The sequence below is a fragment of the Mustela erminea genome, chromosome 5, assembly GCF_009829155.1.
Source record: "Mustela erminea isolate mMusErm1 chromosome 5, mMusErm1.Pri, whole genome shotgun sequence".
NCBI lineage: Eukaryota > Metazoa > Chordata > Mammalia > Carnivora > Mustelidae > Mustela > Mustela erminea.
In genome coordinates, this window is record NC_045618.1 from 40,518,762 (window position 1) to 40,542,840 (window position 24,079).

Here is a 24,079-nt window from a genome sequence, read left to right on the forward strand (position 1 = left end):
GATAATTCACACCGTACACTAACTAAACAACTTTCCGATACCCTTTCCTATCTTTAAAGAGGGCCTGTCTAGCCTCTAAAATTATCTGTCCGGGGTCATTGCCACGGACAGTGTGGACTATCAAGAAGGGAGACAGAAAATCCTGCTTTGCAAGTGAAAATCACATTGAGAGATAATCATAAAAGCAACACCATGTCCCACACCAGTGAACCGAGAAGCCCCCTCTTGGTAATACTCCAGCATCGGGCAGCAGAAGCCTGTCAGGAGCGGCAGCGCACCGTCCCGCTGGCTCTCGGCCTGGTACTTTAAGTCCGGGTGCTTTCACTGGTTTGCAACCCGGAGGCCCAAAGCCTCCAAGTCAGTCACGGTTCCCGCCAACCGAGCAGATGCTGAGGCCCCCGTGACTGGAGCGTGGCTCACACCAGCTCTGCAGCCCAAAGGCCCTGCCAGCTTGCCTGCCCACCGTCAAACCAATGCACGGAACAAAACGCCCACGGCAGCCGGCTCAGATGGAGGGCCCGCACACGGCTGAACGCTGCAGCTGCAACCACCTCAGCCGCAGAGATGCTGAGGGACAAGACGACGTGACACCATAGCACTGAGGCACACGCAAGTCAGGCCACGAGGTGTCAGATCTATTCTCGGCAAAACCCCGCTCATGGCCCATGCGGGCAAAGCCTTGGCCTCTTGGGGAGATTCTGGATTCAGCCACGCTTCCTGAGGCGTTTGATGGTGCCGGCGGGATTCAGGTACTCTGGCCCCACCAGGGCAGTCCCGGGGGTGCCACCATCGCTCTCTCTGGCTGGACACCCACAAAGCCCCGGCGCTTAACAGATACTTGCAAGTCGAGCTTGCGGGCCCAACACTGCCTTCAAATTTGACAAGCAGCCTGGTCTTAGTATATTACAGGTTGTATGAAGGACGTTTATACCCTCTGATGCAAAAATTAAATTAAATTAAAAACAGGGGAAAAAAACCAAAATTCATTACAGTGTATTGTAATTAGCTTTGTGGATGTAAAATTAAGGCACTTATATTAAAACTGTTAGCGACTTTAAAGATTTACTTAAGAGAACGAGGAAGCACAGGCAAGCCCGAGGTCCGGCCTAATCCCATGACCTGAGATCGTGACCTGAGCTGAAATAGTGGAGGAGGCTCAATCCATTGTGCCAGCCAGGCGCACCTAGAGTTAGTGATTTTTTAATTTTTTTTTTTAAGATTTTATTTATTTATTTGACAGAGAGAAATCACAAGTAGACAGAGAGGCAGGCAGAGAGAGAGAGAGGAGGAAGCAGGCTCCCTGCTGAGCAGAGAGCCCGATGCGGTACTCGATCCCAGGACCCTGAGATCATGACCTGAGCCGAAGGCAGCGGCTTAACCCACTGAGCCACCCAGGCGCCCGAGTTAGTGATTTTTGAAGGATTAAATGGTCAATCAGATTCTCAGAATTTTAGTTTGCTTTCTTCCTCTTGGTTCAATTTTGTAATTTCTGTTCTCAGAAAATAAAACACTCAAAATAGCAAAAACAAACAAGAAAACCACGACCCATATCAATCTGAGTGGGTATCCACTTGGAAAGGATACACCAGTCCCACGTCCCAGTTACACTGCTCTGGCCCCGGAGTTCACCGTGCATTGGACACTGCCTTGGACACCATCACCGCTGTCCAAGATCTCACCATTGGAGAGGACTGCCCTCCAGGCCCTGAGACCTCTGGCCAAGCAATGCCCATGGGCCACCTCTGCTAAGCTACCAACAAATGAGATGCAGGTCACTTATTACTTTCCCTCCTTAACAGGAGGGATTCCATGATGCTTCTTGAGCTTGCTGTTCACTTAGCCCACGATCCTCATGTACTCTCTGCTTTCGGCCTTAATACTCCCATGCCTAAGGGGAAATTTTGGAGAGTTTACTACCATCTGTGTCCTTCTAAAACTTAAGGGAAATTAATGCTTTCCCCAGTGTACAACTGCCTATACGTCTACCCCTCAACTCCCTAGGGACAGGAGCTCCCGCTCCCCACTGCATTCTCCTACTCCTCCCAACTCTGGCTTGCCCCCTGACCCTCTCACCCTGTATCTCCATCAACAGCCACCACAAATACCCCTTCCCCTTGGTTACAACAAATACCACTAACATTGAAATACATCTTACTGAACTACCAGCTCATTCCCTTCAACAACGTAACTGCAGAACCTGCCACCTTGACCCAAGCAATAACACCAAGATAGTATCGTGAAGTATGAAGAAGATAACTGAGGCTTTTAACACACATGACAAGTCCACCAAGATATTGTTAGAGACCCCAGAAATTCAGACTGGTTTTCACGGCTAATGCCATATAAATGGGCAACTTGGTTTTGGGCTAATCTGCAAAGGTTCCTTGTACTTTTCTTCCTTTTTCACCTTATGTTTGCTAGGTTATTCAAGACAACTCATCTCAAATTCTCCTCTACTATTTAGAACAAATACCCAAAGTAACGGAGCTCAAAACTGAGGTCAAGACATCGAGACGTCAATTTTAATATATATTTTAAAATTTTATCTTTAAAAACTTCTTCAGAAGCACGCACCTAGGTGGCTCTGTTGGTTAAGTGTCTGCCTTTGGCACAGATCATGATCCCAGGGTGCTGGGATTGAGTCCCGCATCGGGCTCTCTGCTCAGCAGGGGGCCTGCTTCTCCCTCTCCTCCCAGACTTTATTCTATCACTGATCTCTCTCAAATAAATAAAATCTTAAAAAAAAATACTTTTTTTCTTCAGCTTTTTGAGGTAGAATTAACACATAGGTATAAGTAACATACTGTATACTTATGTGGACAGCTTGTTCTGACATGTATACATTGTGAAATGATCACCACAATCAAGCAAATTAACATAACCATCAACTCAACAGTTACCATTTCTCTTTCTCCTTCCCTTCTCTTCCTCCCTCCTTTCTTCCTTTCTTTTGTAGGGAGAACACTTAAGATCTACTAACAAATGTCTAGTATACAATACAGTATTACCTAGAGTCACTATGTTGTACCCTTTGACTTCATCTTGTACCCTTTGACTAACACGTCCCTATCTCCCCCTTCCTCCCATCCTAGTGACCACCACTAGACTCTCTTCTTCTATTAAATTGACTATTTGATTCTACGTATCAGTGAGATCATGTAGTATTTGTCTGTGTCTGGCTTGCTTAGCATGAAGTCCCTTAGATTCACCTATGTGATCCCAAATGGCAAGATTACCTTCTTTAATGAGGCTGAATAATATCCCACTGTGTAGTATGTATACACACACACATTTTCTTTATCTATCAATAGACATTTAGATTGTTTCCACGTCTTGACTACTATAAATAATGTTGTAATGAACACAGACATGCAAATAGCTCCTTAAGATCTATACTTCATTTCCTTAGGAAATAGCTCTAAAAGTTAAAAATGCTCTTGACCCAATTTAAAGGGCCTAAGTAGCAAGTCAGTTTCCCTTCTTGAGTGGCTGAGTCCACACCCTAGCCAATTCCCTTACTGAGCTCTTCTACTCTGGGGCACTATGCACCCAACTCTAATTAACCTGGGGCCAGGTACCAGACAACTAAGGTCCCTATGCTGCCAAGTGAAATTATTTAAAATAGATGATCCTCAGGGGAGCCCATGAAACCTAGCTAACCTCATCCTACTTGCCATATCTAAGCTGCCCCTTACTTCTCTAATTTGCTGTTACCATGTTCCTGGGTGCAACTTTTGTGCTGCACCGCATAGGAGCTTTTACTCGATCAAAACTTAAGTAACAGAGTTCTGCCTTTAATTTATCCAAGTGTTTTTATATTGTGCCTACCATCTTTAAAGAAGAATCTTTAAATCTATAAAACAATTAATTAGAAAAGAAGGGCCTATAAAAATGATCAAACTTTCTACCTTAAGGAGAGAAAAAGAGCAAATTAAACCCCAACAAGCAGAAGATAACAAAGAATAAGATCAGAAAAAATGAGTAGAAAATAGACAAAAGATTAAAAAAAAAAAATCAATGTAACCAAAAGCTGGTCCTTTGGGGATAAAAAAACCTCTGACAATTACTTTAGCCAGACTGACTGACACAAAAAGAAAGAAGAAAAAAATTTCCAATATCAGAAATGGAAGAGGTGGTATCACTACAAATCTTACAGATTGGAAAAGGTAACATAGTGAATAATTTTCTGCCAATAAATGTGCTCACTTATGTAAAATGGATAAATTCCTTGTAAGACAAAAAGTATAAAAACTGGTTCAAAAAGAAACAGGAAATCTTAATAGTCTTATGTCTATTTAAGAAATTGAATTTATAGGGCGCCTGGGTGGCTCAGTGGGTTAAGCCGCTGCCTTCGGCTCAGGTCATGATCTCAGGGTCCTGGGATCGAGTCCCGCATCGGGCTCTCTGCTCAGCAGGGAGCCTGCTTCCTCCTCTCTCTCTCTCTGCCTGCCTCTCTGCCTACTTGTGATTTCTCTCTGTCAAATAAATAAATAAAATCTTAAAAAAAAAAAAAAAGAAATTGAATTTATAAATTTAACATCTCCACAAAAGAAAATTCCATGCCCAGATAGTTACTCTATCAAGCATTTAAGGAAAAAATACCATCTTGTAAAACTTTCTCAGAAAAAGACAAAGGAAAAAACATTTCTCTATCACATTATGCAGACGGCATTACCCTCATAAACATTACAAGAGAACTACAGACTATTTATTCTTCATGGAAATAATGCAAAACTCTTACCACCACCAAAACAAAAACAACACAACAAAGAAAAAATTCAAAACTCACTATAAGACAACAAAAATAAAGGTAGTGTGACACCGACAAAGGAGAAATAGATCAATGAAAGAGAACTAAGAGTCAAGAAATAGAATCATTTGTCCACGATCAACCGGTTTTTTGACAAGGGTGTCACAACTCTTTGATTAATAGTCTTTTCAAAATAATATTTTCAAAAATAATAATAATAGTCTTTTCAAAAATGAAATTTGACTCTTACCTTGTTACATATACAAAAATTAACCCAAAATAAATAATACACCTAAATGTAAGAGCTAAAACTGTGTAACTCTTAGGAGAAAACACAGTGGTAAGTTTTCATGACTTCTGCTCTGGCAAAAGATTCTTAGAAATGACACCAAGAACACAAACAGTAAGAAAAAAAAAATAGACTGTACTAAGTCTAAATTAAAAACTTTTGTGCTTCAGGGGCACCTAGGTGGCTCAGTGGGTTAGGGCCTCTGCCTTCGGTTCAGGTCATGATCTCAGGGTCCTGGGATCAAGCCTGGCATTGGTCTCTCTGTTCAGCAGGGAGCCGCTTCCCCTTCTCTCTCTGCCTGCCTCTCTGCCTACCTGTGATCTCTGACTGTTGAATAAATATATATATATTTTTTAATCTTAAAATAAAAAACAAGAACAACAAAAAAATCTTTTGTGCTTCAGAGGGTACCGTAAGTTCAATGACAATCCACAGAATGGGAGAAAATATTTGCAAGTCACATCTAAGAGGGACTTCTACCTAGAATTCTTACAACTCATTAACAAAAAGGCAAATAGCACAATTTAAAAAATAGGTAAAAGGTCTAAACAGACATTTCTCCAATGAAGATGTACAAATGCCCTATAAGCCAAGGAAAAGATGGTCAGGGTCATTAGCCATCAGGGAAATGTAAATTAAAACCACGGTGAGATACCATTTCACAGCCACTAGACTGGTGAAAAAGGTAAGCAAGCTCTGGTAAGAAAGTGAAAATATCAGAGCCCACACATGCTGTTGATGGCAAAATAAAATGAAAGGGCAAATGTGGAAAACAGTCCGGCAGATTTTCAAGCAATGAGAGTTAGCATATGATCCAGCAATTCCATTCCTAGGTATATACCCAAGAGAAATGAAAACATATGCCCACATAAAAACATGTACAAGAATGTTCATAACGGTATTATTTATAAAACCAAAAGGCAAACACAAACCAAATGTCCATCAACTGTAGAATGGATACATGTGGCATATCCACACAACAGAAACTCATTAAACCATAAAAAGAAATGAAGTCCTGATAACATGCTACCACATGGATGAACCTTGATAACATTATGCTAATTGGAAAAAAGCCAGTCACAAAAGATAACATATGATTTCACTTACGTAAGATGCCCCACATTACCAAATCTATATATAGACAGAAAATCAGTGGGTGCTTAGGACTGGGGAGGACCAGGGAAATGAGAGAGTGAGGAGGTAACAGAGTATAGCATTTCTGAGGCGATGAAAATGTTCTAAAATTCACTGTGGTGATCTATGAAAGTACTAAAATCACTGAGTTGCACACTTTAAGCAGGTGAATTGGATGGTATATGAATTACAGCTCAGTAAGAAGTTTTAAAAAAATCCTTAAAATTTTAATAAACCAGACCCAGCTATAATCAATATCTGGCAATTAGACAGATATAAATCCATCAATCAATCATACCTAAATACGGATTTTCTCTACTAAGCAAGGCTGATATATTTTAATATCAATGTAATTCACCATATTAACAAAATGAAGGGGGAAGCCCATATGATCATCGCAACAGACACAGCAAAAGCCTTTGACAGAATTCAGTATCCATTTATAATAAGAACTCCCAGTATATTGAGAATACATGGTAACGTCTTCAACCTCAAAGAGTATAAATGAAAAGTTCATAGGTGACATCACATTTAATGGCAAGAAACTAAATGCCATCTTCCTAAAATTGGGAACCATACAATAATATCTGCCCTCAACAGATACCTCCTATTCAACATTCTATTGGAGATACTAGACAGCGCAGTTAAGACAAGGAGAGAAAAAGGCATTGAAATTGCTAAGAAGAATCTAATGCTACCTTTGTTTCTGTGAGACACAATGGTAGACACGATGGTGTATGTGGAAAACCCTGAGGCATCTACTACAAAGCTAGTAGAATTATTAAGTCAATTTAACAAGGTCAAAGGATACAAAGGTCAGGGCGCCTGAGTCGGTAGAGCATGAGACTCTTGATCTCAGGGTTGTTAGTTCAAGCCCCACGTTGGATGTAGATTACTTAAAATCTTTTTTAAAAAGATACAAGGATCAATACACAAAAATCAATTATGTTTCTATGTACTGGCAATGGACAGTATTAAATACTTTAAATACAATTTACAATAGCATCAGAAATGTTAACAAAGAATGTATTATGTCCTACACAATCAAAATTATAACACATGGCTAAAAGATATTAAAGAAGGCCTATTAAATAAAGAGATACAGTAATTATGATTAGAAGATTCAATATTGTTAACATGTCAGTTCTTTCCAAATTTAATCTATGTATTTAACACATTTTCATTCAAAATCCCAGCATGTTTTGTAGAAATTATCACGCTGATTTTAAAAGGAGTGGGATTCGAGCGCCTGGGTGGCTCAGTGGGTTAAGCCTCTGCCTTTGCCTCAGGTCATGATCTCAGGGTCCTGGGATCAAGCCCCGTTTCAGGCTCTCTGCTCAGCCAGGAGCCGGCTCCCTGCCCCCTGCTGCTTGTCTCCCTGCCTACTTGTGATCTGTCTCTGTCAAATAAATAAAATCTTTTAAAAAATTAAAATAAAAGGAGTGGGATTAGCCAACATAATTTTGAATAACATAAATAACATTGAAAGAATATTACCTGATTTTAAGATTTAATATAAAATTACAGTAATCAAGACAGTGTGGTGCTTGTGACAAAAGTACAGACATAGAGATCAACAGAACAGAACAAAATCCCAAAGTGGATTCACACATATAGATTTTAAGTTTTTTTTTTTTTTAAACAAAGATGTTAAGGGGGCACCTGGATGGCTCAGTTGGTTAAGCGCCTGACTCTAGACTTTAGCTCAGGTCTTGATATTAAGGTTGTGAGTTCAAGCCCCACTTCATGCTCCAGGCTGAGTGTGGAGCCTACTTTAAAAAAAAAAAAGAAAAGAAAAGAAAAGAAAAACAAAGGTGATTAAGGTCATTTCTAGGAAAAAGATAGCCTTTTCAACAAATTATACTGGAAAGACTAAATTTCCATATAGAAAAAAATATACCTTAACCCTTAAGTTTATGCCATATGTAAATGAACCCGAAATGGATTTTATCTAAATGTAAAAACTAAATCAAAAGCTAAAACTATAAAAGGCCAAGAAGAAACACATGAGAAAAACCTGTGATCTTGGGGGTAGGCAAAGATTTCTACCTAGAGCAAAAATAGCCCTGACTTTTGGAAGAAGAAAAATTGATAAACTGAACTTTATCAAAACTAAAAACTGTTTTTCAGAAGATACCATTATAAAAATGAAAAAGCCGAGTGCCCGGGGGGCTCAGTTGGTTAAGTGCTTTCAGGTCAGGTCCTGATCCTGGGGTCCTGGGATCAAGCCTTGTATCTGGCTCGCTGCTCAGTGGGGAGCTTCCCCTTCTCCCTCTCCCTCTGCTGCTCCCCCTGCTTGTGCTCTCTGACCTCTCTCTCTTAAATAAATAAAATCTTTAAAAAAAAAAAAAAAGCGGGGCGCCTGGGTGGTTCAGTGGGTTAAGCCGCTGCCTTCGGCTCAGGTCATGATCTCAGGGTCCTGGGATCGAGTCCCGCATCGGGCTCTCTGCTCAGCGGGGAGCCTGCTTCATCCTCTCTCTCTCTGCCTACTTGTAATCTCTCTCTGTCAAATAAATAAATAATATCTTTAAAAAAAAAAAAAAAAAAGCAAATATTTTTCAAAAGATACCGTTAAGAAAATGAAAAGGCAGGAATGCCTGGGTGGCTCAGTCGGTTAAGTGCCCAAATCTCGATTTAGGATCAGGTTATGATCTGAGGGTCATAGGATAGAGCCCCATATCAGGCTCTGTGCTCAGAAGGGTGCCTGCTTGAGAGTCCTCTTCCTCAGCCTTCCCCCCACTAGCGTGCTAATAAATAAATCTTAAAAAAAAAAAAAAAGAAAAAAGAAAGAAATGAAAAGGCAAACCACAGACTGGAAGAAAATATTCCCTATATATATCTGATATAGGACTGGTAATCATAATACATAAAGAGATCTTGCAGCTCCATAAGACAAAAAGCACAATTAAAAAAATGGGTAAGTATTTGAAGACACAATTCACAAAGACCAATCAGTGGTCAATAAGCACATGAAAACACACTTGACATCAAAAGCAGCAGGGAAATGTAAATACCACGAGATAGTTCTATACACCAATTAAAATGGCTGAAATTAAAAAGACTGACAATAATAAGTGTTGATGAGCCCGAGGAGCAATTTTACCCTTGAAGTTGCTGATGCAAAATGTGGTTTCCTATAACATTACACACACCCCTGCATACATGCCCTACACTGGATGAAATGATTTGATGTTCTTATTTATTTAAGTATCTGCCTATGTTTGAATCCTGGTTCTACCACTTGCTATCTTTATTACCTTGGGGAAACTTCTTTAGTTTCCATTCATATACAACAGAATAGTACTTAAAATAGAATAGTACCTACACCTAAAATGTAACATTGTTGTGGAAATTAATTGATGCATGTAAATTACCTAGTAACATGCCCAGCACATGTAAGTACTCAATATAACAGTAACTTCTGTGACGACTCTATGAATCACTCATTCATATTATACCTGACACAGTAATCAGCTAAGTAACAACTTGGAGGAATTACACTATGTTTTTAAAAATTACTTTGACTAATCTCACTCCTTTGCACTTCCATGTAAGGTTTACAATCAGACTGGTAATTTCTACCAAAAAAGCATGCTGGGATTTTGAATGAAAATATGTTGAATATATAGATCAAATATGGGGAGAACACACATATAATTACCTTGTGTAAGAAAAATTTTTTCCCTCTGATTTCCTGTGATTGAATGATCAGAGATGCCTGTATTTTTTTTAAAGAGAGAACGTGTACACAAGCAGCAGGAGGGCCAGAGGGAGGGGGAGAGAAACAGACTTCCCACTGAGCCTGGAGCCCAATGTGGGGCTCAAAATCAAAAGCCTGAGATAGTGACCTGAGCCGAAATCAAGAGTCAGATGCTTAACCTACCAAGTCACCCAAGTGCCCCCAGAGCAGCCTGTATTTTGAATTTTTATTATAATGGAAGTTGGACAGTAGGAATCATAAAGGTATTAAATCTAGGGATAAAGAAATGGGGGTCCATAAGGATTTAATTATATGCTTCAGCTAGTAGGATCAGAACCAGACTCCAAGACTTCTCTTGATCTAGTCTGTCAATCTTGGTACTATGCTGAAACCCTTTTAAACCCTTCTCATTGGGTACCCTCTAGCTAACGGAATGAAAACAAATGACAGTAATATATAATATTAATAATTTTCAGATTTCACAGCATAACCAGGACAGTTCTGAAAGCTCTGTACACAAGTTGGTGCACAAGTCCTCCTTTGCCCATTCCTGAGTGGTTCAAGTGTATTAAGTTATTAATCAGTTAATCAGAAAATTACATTAATCAGACCATCTCATTCCCACTGGCAAAAGACGGGGTTTCTAAAACCAAAATAACATGTGTTTGAGTAGTGAGGAGAAAAACTCTCCCACCCATAAAATTACTGGCTGTTTGTCAAAGAGCATCTGGTTTTACTTACTCTGGACGCTATCAGTGATTCTCAATGCCACCTGCACATCGGAATCATCCGGGGGAATTTTTGTGGAAAATATGCCTGGGCCCCACCCCCAGGCATTTGGTTCTGAGAACCACTGCCCTAGCTCACCCCAGGAGACCTCCAGTTTTGTCCTGCTGTACCAATGCATTTCTCTATTTAACCAGCAACCTTTACAAACTGAAATCGTCAGTTGTGGGGTTAAGAAGGGCCAAAAAGATTACGAAACCCAGACCAATACAGAAGCGCCAGTTCCCCAAAAGGCCAAAGAGCAGAGCACGGTGGCTGCGCATGCCACTCAGGGGTCTGAGTCATCTCACGAACCCGACTGTGCCCACCCGTGGACATTTACAGGAACTCCTACAAAGACTACTTCTCAAATCAAAAGGTGGCCTCAGGGTGATCCCTTATTCCCAATCTTTCGCTTTATACAAGCATCCAGACTGCTCAAATATGCAAGAATCTAGACCATTTGGGTTATTCATCACTGATTTATAGGAAGGAATAGGGAGGCTTTAAGAGGTAGCATTCAGAATTTACATCGAAGGGCTTTCCTAGAAAAGATGCCTTTTAAAAAAAAAGCTGTAAGATTAGTGGTTAACTCGCCAACACGTCACCAGAGCGTACTACCCAGCTACTGAAGTGAAAATCAAAGTGAGATTTATTTCCAAAAACGAAGCCCGAAAGACTGCCTTCATAGCTCTAAACCTAGGCACTTCCTTTGGGTTTAACTGCAGAAAGGGCTGGAGGACTAACACCTAAAGAGCTGGAAACAAAGACACATACACTTCCAGGTGTGGATTTTTATTTTCACAAAAAGACAACAATGCCTTCCCACATACAAGTATTTACAAAACCCAACTGATTCACCAAGCTAGAACCTGGGTTTGTTTTTTTCCAGTTCTCAACATAGTTGGGAACATGGAAACATTAGTACCCACACAATTCCCAGAGATGGAATTTATCCACCAAACAGTGCAGATTACCTAAAAAAGTGCACTTACCTGCACAACTCAGTCTAAAAACCTCAAGTGATACAAACCTCATGGCCAAGGTTTCATGAATCTATTTGGTTTCATACCATGCAAACCCGAACAAGTGTGCTGCTACACTAACCTGAAAATCAGCTCTCATTTTACAGTTAAAAAGGTTCTCAACGCTTTAGCAACTATACAGAATATGAAGGTTTATTTCAAAAAAGAGTACATTTTTTTTTAAACCAGGATACACAGATGCACTTAATGTAACAGTACCTTCTGCAAAAATAGGTTACATAATACTCAGAAATGCAAGGAACAATCTTATTCTCTAAAAATTAGACAGCAGACTTTTTTAAGCTTAGACAGCCTTCAAAATGGAGGCTGAAAACGCTTGGTAACAAGAAGGAACTCTAGAGCCTGACACCACAGAGCTAATGCTGCAAATGAAACTACGACCACACACCTGCAAACTACTCTTTATATTCACACAGCGTTAAACAAAATGGTTTGGATTCCATCTTTTCAAATGTGTTTCGGTGCTGGAAGAAAAAAAGTTGAATGATACACAAAACTAGTAAAAGTTACAACGGAACTATTTAAACATCTTCTCCAAAATTGAGAAAAGCAATCATGTTAAATTTTAAAAAATGAGAAAAAAAGAAAAGTCTGACAGAACTCTCAAGCAAGTCAGAGGTCCTCTTCATAAGTAGTCAAGTAAAGTTTACAGGAGATTTCAATAAATTATCTTGAAACCATGGCAGAGAGCTAATTCTCAGAATCGTCGTGGAGGTCCACCCTTAAAAGGCTTAAATCCGGAGCCACTTCCTCTTGGCATGGAATTACCACTGATTTGTACAATTCTATTAATTGGGGATGCATTACTGAAAAAGGTTTAAAAGAAAAAATTGTCAAGAACAAAAGAATTACAGCTACTACTTATTAAGTGCTTATCATTTACCACGCACGGTTCTTTGTAATTTACCCATATTAAATAAGTTACACTTTTCAACAGTCCTGTGAGGTAAGGACCATTACTAACCCCACTTTCCTGATAAAGCAACTGGCATCTGGTGGTTAGGCAACTTGCCCAAGATCACAGCTAATAAATGGTGGAACAAGGATTTGAACTTGGGCACTCTCACTTCATAGTGAGCCAAATGATGAGATGCACCATGAATGGACTGGAGCAGAGGCTCTGAGTGTGATCCCCAGATCAGGAGCATCGGCATCAGCTAGGAATTTGAACCTCTGAACTAGAGGACATCACCACAGAATTGTTTCTGGAGTTCTTTTGGAGGAGGATGGATTTTTTTTTTTAATATGTTTAACAGCAACGTAGTAGGTAATAATGAGCAACACAGGAAAAAAGACCCATCAAAACACCCTACAACCAATTTGGGAGATAAACTCATGGTGAAGCAGCTTAAGGAGAGTAAAATCAGACAACATTAAAGGTCTGAATCCCTGGCTGAGGAAGGCAGGTTAGATCTGTGACCAGAGAGGCAGCTCACTGGCTTTGGAGCAAATAATGGTACAACAACACAGTTCTAATAAATAGTTAAATTTTTTAAGAGTAACAGAGAAGATAAAACACTGAAATGAGGAAGATGGCATAGCTATTGCAACTATTTTTCTTAAATGGAACCACATTTAGAAATTTAGGCTAGGAGTGGAGGGAGATAAAAGATGAGGCCCAGTCTGGGTGAACAAGATGCACAGTGGCACTGGCAAATTAAAAGAAGCTGGCGGAAACACACAGAACATGAAGGACTGAATCAGGACAGGAATGACTTCGTCAGAATTTATGCAGCCGGCAAAGCATTTACATAAAGATCATAATATAGAGCTAAATATCAAGAGCAGTGTCTCAAGTTCAACTATCTGAAGGAGCCAGCAAAGGAAATCCAAAGGGGCAGAAAGAAAGTCAGATGCCTGAGAAAACGGAGAAGGGTCCCCACCCCCCCACCCCCCCACCCCCCGGCCGAAAAAGAGAAGCCACAGTGAGCAACAGTGCTTAACCACCAAGGAGACTGACAGCTGAAAATAAAGGAATACAGATGTATCCAGAAAAAAGGCACTGGTAACCTTTGAAACCAAAGACAGAATGAGTGATGAGGCCACGCAGGCACAGATACAATAAACACTCACTCAAGTCTGACAGCAGAACCGACCACAGCAAAGCAGTAAGTCGGATCAGCAAGCCCGCCCCCTCTTCTAAGACAGGGGAATGGGAAAGACAGAGGGCACAGAAGAGAGGGAGAGACCAAAGACTTGCTGGCTGAGGGGCCACGATGGATGTTGGTACACAGCAAAGATAAAGCTCGCCTCTGAGAATACGAACAGGCTTTGGGTTAGTGAAATATCCAACAGTTTTATTAGAGCTATTGGAGAAGGAAGGGAGCAGAATGTACTTTCAGTCTTCTCTTCCATTCGAAGACTTTAGTAGTGCCAAGTAGTGAACAAGATGATCGTTCCGACGTGAAGTTAGTGCTCTCCATCTACTAGATTCTGATGCACACACATCCCTGTATCTCAATCCCTATGGCAGAATGCCAATCGATGAACTTACAATGAAGAATATCAACTAACAAATTAACATCCGCTGCCCAGCATATAATCTCTGGGAGATCTGGGGTTAATATGGGGAAATGTGTTGGAAGAAGTAGGGCTGTTACTAGTTGCGATTCAATCTCTCAGAAACTATACTGCCCTTTAAAGAAGGATAAAGGTTTGGATGAATGGTTGCAGTGAAGTCTTAACTGAGTACTTACCTCGTGTGTTGGCTTATCATGCCTGCTCCTGTCCGGCCATCACCCATTCGCCTTGCATCGTGATAGCCAGGCCCTTGAGAAGGTGGACCATGCCACTCTTTCCTTGGTCCACTTGTGTCCCGTCCATGGCGTTCAACCACATGTCGTTCCTCAGGGTAGTGCTAAAGAATTACATATTAAAAGTAAAGTTGATGAGGGTTGTGAGGGGGAGGTGGGTAGGGACAAGGTGGTGGGGTTATGGACATTGGGGAGGGTATGTGCTATGGTGAGTGCTGTGAAGTGTATAAGCCTGACGATTTACAGACCTGTACTCCTGGGGCTAATAATACATTATATGTTAATTAAAAAAAAAAAAAGTAGTCATAACACCTGCAGCCTCACGGCGATTCACTTATGCCGGTGTGCACTTAATGTCCTAAACAAACCAGTAAGGTGTTTGAGAAGAAAAGAAGGTTGAATAATACCACAGCACATGGAAAGCATTTCTACCTGTTTGGTACTGAGAAGCTGCTCAGGCTTCAGGGTAGGGTATGGGAGCAATGTAACTACTATTTCCATACCTTTCAGCATGCACGTACTTTCTGACTTTTGAGTATTTCTAGATCTGTGTGTGTACAGTGCCTGGATCAACAGATACGTGAGAAGGTAAAACAGTTAAGACAAATGAGGGTAAATGTAAGATCGACATGCAAACAACACAAACATGGGAGTTGTCCTATTTCACACAGGACTCATTGCTGCTATGACTCTTACAAGGTCTTACATACATGACTATGAAAGAGAGTAATGAACGTAAGGAGACAAAAGCCATAGAACGAAGGGTCCAAGGACAGCAGACTAAGTGATGATACTTAGTCAACAGAAAAGCTGAAGGTACTCTACAGAGAGATGATACTGGCAAAACAAAAAACAGCATTTTCAAGGTAGGAGCAAGATCTCCTCCTCAGGATACCTCTTCTAAATGCACATCGGAATGCAAAGGCCAATCTATGAGTTTTTACCCCAACTAAGGCAGAATGTCTGCATTACAGAACCTGTCTTAAAAGTTCTGCTCAGGAGGGGCACCTGGGTGGCTCAGTGGGCTGGGCCTCTGCCTTCTGCTCAGGTCATGATCCCAGGGTGCTGGGATCGAGCCCCACGTCAGGCTCTCTGCTCAGCAGGGAGCCTGCTTCTCCCCCTCTCTCTGCCTGCCTCTCTGCCTAATTGTGATTTCTCTGTCAAATAAATAAATAAAATCTTTAAAAAAAAAAAAAAGTTCTGCTCAGGATAAAGAGCTCAATGAACTAATTGACCTACTGATAATATTTACTAACTCTCGGGGCGCCTGGGTGGCTCAGTGGGTTGAGCCTCTGCCTTCGGCTCGGGTCATGATCTCACGGTCCTGGGATCGAGCCCCACATCAGGCTCTCTGCTCAGTGGGGACCCTGCTTCCCCCGCTGTCTGCCTCTCTGCCTACTTGTGATCTCTGTCTGTCAAATAAATAAATAAATAAAATCTTAAAAAAAAAAAATCTACTAACTTTCTATTTATTAGAAACAGGAAAGCTAATAATGCCATCAGGCCCAAATCTGTTTCATGAATGCTTCAGATGAAATGGAAAATGTATAGTGGTATTAGCTAGTATGCCAAGGGATTAAAAAAACTCCAGTAAAAAATATTGCTATAAAATCTAACAGGTATTCAAACACAAGACAAAGCATTAGAGTACCATCAGGTTGGAGGATGGACACACACACAAACCACAAACACACTTCAGAATTCTTTGTTGTATATAATTTAAAAAGATATTCCATTTATGCCACTGTCAACTAATATGCCAGTATTTCATCAACAGAATGCTTTCAGATTAGGTAAAAAAGGTTTTGGCTCATCTGAGTTGCTAAGAGATGAAGATACTTTATTAACTTACAAAATATTCAAGTCAATAAAGTGTCGCAAGAATAAAAAGCAATTAAAAAATATGAACTATTCCACTCACCTACCTTTAGAATTAAAAGAACAAAAAAGAGACAAAAATTTTATCTCAGTTCTACATTCTAAGCTACTTAATTAACTAGGAGAGTATTTATTTATTTATTTTTAAAGATTTTATTTATTTGACAGAGAGAGATCACAAGCAGTCAGAGAGGCAGGCAGAGAGAGAAAGAGAGAGGGAAGCAGGCTCCCCGCTGAGCAGAGAGCCCGATGCGGGACTCGATCCCAGGACCCTGAGATCATGACCTGAGCCGAAGGCAGAGGCTTAACCCACTGAGCCACCTAGGCGCCCCACTAGGAGAGTATTTAAAAAAAAGAGGGGGGCACCTGGGTCGCACATTTGCTTAGCGTCTGCCCTCGGGGCTCAGGTCATGATCCCGAGGTCCTGGGATCGAGCTGCATGCACATCAGGCTCCCTGCTTGGCAGGAACTGCTTCTACCTCTCCCACTTCCCCTGCTTGTGTTTCTGCTCTCACTGTCTCTGTCAAATGAATAAATAAAATCTTAAAAAAAAAGTTAAAAGTGAGAGAAACACAGTTGAAGTCAAAGTTTTCCCTGCTAATCTAAAAGCCTCAATTTCTTAAAAGGAAATAAAACCTTCATCTCTAAGAAGGCTCATCTACAAAATTTAACAATGCTCAAATTTGAGCAGGAATTTTAAGAAAAATGGCATAAGAATTTCAGGGCTAGCATCCTACTTCTTTGGACTATTAATGTTCAATTACTGACAGTAAAAATATGAAAAATACTAAGAGCTTTTTTAAGAGCTCGCCTCCCAATCGTTCTAACTAATCTAGACCATCAAAATGGTAAATCCGGGGAATTTATTCCTGAAGAGGTGACAATACATCCTTAAGCATTTACCTGTGTTCCACTTCCTCGGTCCGTGATCACGCCCCTGTCTCCCTCTCTGTTTCCGTAGCCCGACGCATTACTGCGATTGCCAGGGGGCGCGCCCCTCACACTGTGTCCTGAAACTTCCCTCCCAGATCGTTCCGGCCTTTCAACTCTGTTAAATAAAACCCGAAGACATCTTCGATCAAAACTCTATTACACCTCTTTTTCCTTGAACACAAGTATCTTCTATGCCACCGGCTGGCCCTGGCAACTAAACAGATACCTTGTTTCCCGTTTGTCGGCGGACATGCCGCCGTCACTTTTCCAGGTGGCGGGTCTGGATGGATTCGGCCCTGCTTCTCGAGGATGTCTAGGGTGAGTGATATCAGGCCTGTCATGGATGATCACGGTTCTCCTCTCGTCTCGTTCTCCCCGGACTTCTCGCCTGTCCGTTTCCCTAAGTTCATTTCTTGGTGGTGGAGGCTCATTTCTTCTGGAATCACTGAAATTTTTGGGATACCTTTCAAAACCCGGATCTTCTCTTCGTGCAGTAGGACGTGTTTTTTTCCCTTCACTTTGACCAACAAAGCGTTCTCGCCTATTGATTATCCAAAACAAAGAACAAAGGCTGAGATGTACTTACTTGGCCTTATTCTTTTCTTTTCTTTTTTTTTTTTTTTAATAAATCACAATTTTTTTTAAGATTTTATTTATTTGACAGAGATCACAAGTAAGCAGAGAGGCAGGCAGAGAGAGAGGAAGGGAAGCAGGTTCCCTGCTGAGCAGAGAGCCTGATGCGGGGCTTGATCCCAGGACCCTGGGATCATGACCTGAGTCAAAGGCAGAGGTTTTAACCCACTGAGCAACGCAGGTGCCCCACTTGGCCTTATTCGTAATTGTACTTGGATAACTTAGAAAAATCACAGCTTCTTTAAAAATTAACTTAAGGCAAAGCCACCAGAAAAGCCACAACTGTTGATTATAATAACTTATACTGATTGATTATAATAACTTATTGATTATAGTAACTTGTTGTTATTATAATCAACAATAAATTGTTGATTATAATAACTTATATTCTACAATAAATTGTTGATTATAATAACTTATATTCTAAATGCCTGGTATGGAGATTGTTGTTTAGCATCTGGGAGGAATTAACATCAAACACTCAAGTGACTACCAGCCTGAATGAAGGAGGTTCTAGTGTTCTCAACAGCTGAGACACACCCCATGCTAAAAGCTAACAGTATTCCCACCTAGTTTTAAACAATGTTAAGAGGATAAAGCGAATCAACTTAACTTTGTTATGGTGATCTGTCAAACTAAATTTTTTTTCAAGGTTTATTTATTTAAGCAACCTCTATAACCTGACATGGGGCTCAAACTCATGACCTCAAACTAATTTTGAATACTGAATCACATTTACATTAATAACAACAAAAACCAAATGCAGGATTTGTTCTGAACACTCAGATCTGACCTGTAGTACTTAAGATTTTTTTTTTTAAGATTCTATTTATTTATTTGACAGAGAGAAAGAGGTCACAAGTAGGCAGAGAGGCAGGCAGAGTTGGGGCTGTGGGGAAGCCAGCTCCCCGCCGAGCAGAGAGCCCGACTCGGGCCTCAATCCCAGGACTCTGAGATCATAACCTGAGCCAAAAGCAGAGGCTTAACCCACTCAGCCACCCAGGTTCCCAGTACTTAAGATTTTAATAGAGAACCAAAGTTATCATTAGCAAGGCTCACACACCAAATGCAACTAAATCTTTTTTCTTTTTCTTTTTTTTAAAGATCTTATTTACTTGAGAGCGAGTGAGCAAGAGAGTGCATGAGCTGGGGAAGAGGCAGATAGGCAAGGGAGAAACAGACTCCCCACTGAGCAAGGAGGAGCCCAAAATGAGGCTCAATCTCAGGACCCTGGGATCAAGACCTGAGCCAAAGGCAGATGTTTAACCTACGGAGCCACCCAGGACCCCCCAAATATAGTAACTTTCAAGATATCTATATACCTTTCAAAAGATGAAGACTGTACTGCTGAACTCTCAGGAAACCTGCCCCTCTCTCGGTGATCAAAGTCATTAAATCTGTTTTGCTGGCGAGAATAGTCAGATCCATGGCTGAATCGTGCATCTGTATCTAGAGACAACTTTTTACTCTCGCTCCAGTAAGGATCATCTCGCCTTGAAGAGAAATATTTGCTCATTTATATAAATTAGTTTAATAATAATCCAACAACACTAACTTGGGAGTCATACATACCACATACTAGGAACTGTGGATACAGAGGGCTAATAAACTCAAGACATAAAACATTTTGTTACAAGAACAAACTAGCAAAGAATTAACTATCAGATGGCACAGAGTCATGTAATGTTAGAGGAATTTCACAGGAGAGAAAACAGGTGAAAAATGGTCTGTTTTAAAATTTTTAAATGGAAAAGACAGATACCATTTTATAATAAAATTCTAACCCATAGTACACAACTTTTTTCAGTCACACTTAACTTCCAGAAGGTTAGATGGGTAAGTCCCAAGCACAATTCATACATTCCATGTATTTCTCACCACAATCAATTAAGTCTCACAGAACTTATATGAAGAAAATTCAATGACTGCATTTGGAAATCTATTAAGCAGCATGAACACAAACACACAATGCAATCCTTCCCAGTTTGCAACCTCCAAATTTATCTGCACTACCTTCTCAGAATTCTCAAAATGGGTCTGAGTGTGAGAACCATCCCTGAAGCCTATGATGGTGAAGTATTTCCAGTCATAATGGAAAAACATTTGGCAATAGGAAGGGAAAGGGGAAAAGGGCAGACTCTTCCTACTTGACAAGCACAGGATCCACTCCCATCCCTACTGATCATGACCTTTTATTCCAGGCATGGTTGCCTGTACTTGCTACTCCTCCAATCAGCTTTAAATCAGTTTGAAAGGCCTAAGATAGCACGCGCTGTTAAAGAAGAAAGCAGGCAACTACCTATGATCTACATCACGTGGGCGTTTCAAAGAATTCCTTTTCTCTTGTTCATAACGAAGCTGCTGCTGTTGCCTTCTCAGCTCCTCTCGTTCTCGAGCAATACGTTCGGCTTCCTTACGACGTTCCTTCAGACAACACAGAAGGAAGAACCAACCAATGCAAAATGAAAACATAAGGTAAGTACATGCGCAACCTTGTTTTCATCCTGTCATTAAGAAACCACCAAAGGCAAGCACCGGGCAAAACACACACCTGGGACAAATACGTACACAAAATTGACTTCAGAAATCAGTAATCTAGGCTATGGCTACTGTTCTGCAACATTAAAAATAACGGAAATTGGGTGGTGGAAGCTGGCAGGTAATGGGGAAGGTCAGATTTAGTTTCATCATTTGACTGAAACAAAAGCACCTGAAGGGAATTAGATATAAAGTTCTTAAAAACCTGGATACAGTTCTGCAAAGAGAGGCATTATTTCCTTCCAGCCTTGGGAAATCATTCCCACTCTACGATGTAAGGAAATAAGTTATTATTTGCGGAGACTGGGATAGTGACAGAGCCTGGATTACAACTACTCTGGACTCAGAGTCCTATGCTCAGACTATTAGGCTGCCATGATTGCAGAGCTCGGGTTATTACCAATTGGCTCGAACAAAGTCACAACTAAATGTATTTTGAACTAGCACCTAAGTGATTGTTATCTTTCAGGGACACTTAATAAATGCTCATTAACTGAGCTCATTCTACAGAAGCTTTACCACAAGTAAAGCAAATTTTAGGGCAAAAATCACAGGGTTTGAAAAAGGTCAGTTATTTAAGATGAAAAGATTTTCTGACTGCACCTGTTCAATACGAATGCGTTCCCTTTCCAAGCGTTCGCGTTCCATTCTCTCTCTCTCTAGTTTTTGCCTTTCAATTTCTAGGCGCTCTCTCTCTCTCTGTAAGCGTTCCCGTTCTTCCCGTTCGCGAATTATTCTAATGCGTTCTCGCTCTCGACGCTCTCTTTCTGCAATCTCTCTTCGTCTAACAAAAATCAGTATTTAGAAATACTTAAATTATGCTAGCACTGTGTGAAAGAGAATAGCTTTTGAGTTTGAATTTTTCCTTGAGGTTGGCAATTTTAAACTTCAACTCAACCTAAGTAGTTTTAATGTAATTGGAAAGAGAACTCAAAAGAAAACTTTAAACAGATTCCAATGCTGTCACTTATTTATTAAGACTGTCAACTGAGCAGCTGAATTTTATAGAGTAGTTACCTCTTAGAGGATTCCTGTTTAAATAAAAATCCCATAATAGCCCATTAGTAAATCCACATTTTAAAAAGGAGATATTCTACATATATGAATTTCCAAAACTACAACTTCTACTGTTTTTGAGAGGAAAATTTCCAGTATCTAGTATATGGTCTACCTCCTTAAACAAGGTGTACCTTATTTTGATGAGTTGGGATCATACCCGTCAACACGAATTATAGAAATTGCTACATATAATTTCTTAGTGTTCACCGGCCCATGCTTCTTTGAGTCAGGAGGCAGTTCAAATATTTGCTGAACTCAATGAAGTTACTGTATTGGGACCAGAAGTCACGTTTTTGTCATCTCCTCACTCTAAGGCCCTCCATGGACTCTACCAGCATGTCTTCTAGTAACCCAGTGGTTCTCAGCGGCTCAGTGCTGCACCCACGGAAATCTGAGGGGCATTTTATCACAAACGACCAAGGGGGCTGTTAGCAGCATTTAGGCAGTGGGGAACCAAGATCCTAAATATCTTTTGAAGCGTGCAAAAATCAGAATAGCTCTGCACCACAAAAACTGTCCGACAATTACACCTTTCAAATGCCGTAATGGACATTCATGTAATTAAAACAAAACAAAACACAATCACCTTAAAAAAAATCATAGCCTAAAACTTGACTCATTTCTAATAAATGTTAGGTTGGTTTATTTGCTTTGGCATGGTTTTTATATAAAAACTAAAATGTCAAGAAATACAACTCCATGTAAATTAAAGGAAAAATACTTCAAGACCTTCACCAAGAGCTGTTCACCATTTCAGAAATCAGGTAGTAATGTCAATGCCACTCCTGGTATTTGACTTACCAAAATGACACACCAATATCAGTCTGCATTTGTAGCTGTCACATTTTCATTGAGTCTAAAGAGGGCTGTAAACATCTGACTACTTCATTAGGTCTTCTAGAGAGTCGTGCCTAAACATTCATATCTGGAATATATGCTTCATTATAATTTGCTTTTATTTCTTCTTTAAGTTAGAATTAAGGCATTATATTGTTTTTTTTGGAAATTATTTATAAAGGCATATTATGCATTTGTAGGCCTATTATGCATCAATTAGTTTTCAGCAGAGTGAAGAAAATGCTGCGACTTTTTTTTTTTTTTTTTTTTTTTTTAAATATAAAAGGGGTGCTTCTCTGACAGACCTAAGAATCACTGCTCTGGTAGATCCTACTCTCTCATCCTAACTTATCATATAAAGAGGAATCTCAGAATACTGGGACTTCATCAAAAAAAAAAGAGAAAGGGGCGCCTGGGTGGCTCAGTGGGTTAAGCCGCTGCCTTCGGCTCGGGTCATGATCTCAGGGTCCTGGGATCGAGTCCCACATCGGGCTCTCTGCTCAGCAGGGAGCCTGCTTCCTCATCTCTCTCTCTCTCTCTGCCTACTTGTAATCTCTCTCTGTCAAATAAATAAATAAAATCTTAAAAAAAAAAAAAAAAAGAGAGAAAAAATGGGTTCTGAGTAACACCAGAATTATTTCCTTCTAATAAAGTATGTGGCAATCACAGTACTATTTGAGCTGTGAAATGTGTCTGGTTGTTCCTAACACTCCTGTGAATGAATAGACAAAATCCCATGAGATAACCTATCAATGAGATAGGTTAATATTTGGAAATTTATATTAAAAAACACTTTCACAAGAATATTTTAAGTGGCATCCAAAAACTGATATAGGAAAGCAATGGTGGTATTTGTGGTGAACTGCTGAGACACTGCCACTAACAATGAAGTGTTTGTCTCAGTTTGTTTTAAAGAGAATGCTTGCATTGAGATAGAGCCTGAACACAATAAGGTTCAGAAGGCGAATCTTCCTTCACTTGGGCTCTAATCCAAAGTACAATCAATTTTTCCTAAAATGCAGACATGCTACTTTGAACACTGCAGCTTACACTATCTTATCTCAACATCATTTTTTTCTGTAAAGTCATGTTTTTCATGGCGGCAGCTTAGGAGAAGAGGAAAGAGCATTGGACTTGGAGTCAGAAGACTTGGGTCTGAGTCCCGACTCTGCCACTCATTAGCTATGTGGCATTGGAAGAGTCATTTAGCCTCTCTGGGCCTCCATTTTTTCAATTATATAATGGGCACACCTAATCTTAAAGAACAGTTGAGACAGAAGTAACAGTTGGAAAGGTAATTTGTAAATGGTAAAATGCTATACAAACTTAAGAAATCATTAGGTTTTACTGCATTTAAAAGTGGCCAATAGCTTTCTGTGGGAATACAATTTCTAGAAATCTGGTTTGTAACTAGCATTAAATTTGTACCTATAGTTAAAGACAAGTATAAAATAGACTCTTTTCCTACCTTCGAAGTTCCATTGCTCGTCGCAATCTCTCAAAGCGAACTAAATGCTCTCTTAGTCTTTGTTCCTTCATCTTTTCAAAAGGCAAGATGTCTTTCCTTCTATAGTCTTTGTCCCTTTTTTTATCTAGGCTAGCTCTCTCCTTTTCCTTGCTCCTTCCATGAATCTACAGAAAAAAAAAGTTATAAAAGAACTAGAAGTTAAAATAATTTGGGGTTTTGGTTTTCAAGTTAGGCTGGTCATTTAAAAAGTTTCAATGAGTAATGATATTCCATTTCTCTTAGATTTTCAAGAACAG

The 24,079-nt window shown here is 40.1% G+C and overlaps 1 protein-coding gene across 10 annotated transcripts in view; it reads right to left on the reverse strand.

The window, feature by feature from the left end:
* Nucleotides 1-11,417: 11,417 nt before the first annotated feature.
* SLTM (SAFB like transcription modulator) overlaps nt 11,418-24,079 on the reverse strand; it is a 44,657-nt gene continuing 31,995 nt past the window's right edge. For all 10 annotated transcript variants that reach the window (XM_032342688.1, XM_032342685.1, XM_032342683.1 and 7 more), the window contains 8 exons: nt 23,784-23,947; nt 21,023-21,203; nt 20,181-20,305; nt 19,204-19,374; nt 17,475-17,789; nt 17,219-17,363; nt 14,381-14,541; nt 11,418-12,490 (listed from right to left, as the gene is read on the reverse strand). In XM_032342688.1, the coding sequence (XP_032198579.1) occupies nt 12,382-12,490; nt 14,381-14,541; nt 17,219-17,363; nt 17,475-17,789; nt 19,204-19,374; nt 20,181-20,305; nt 21,023-21,203; nt 23,784-23,947 (1,371 nt within the window). In that variant the 3' untranslated portion in view covers nt 11,418-12,381. The remainder of the gene's footprint in view (nt 12,491-14,380; nt 14,542-17,218; nt 17,364-17,474; nt 17,790-19,203; nt 19,375-20,180; nt 20,306-21,022; nt 21,204-23,783; nt 23,948-24,079) is intronic.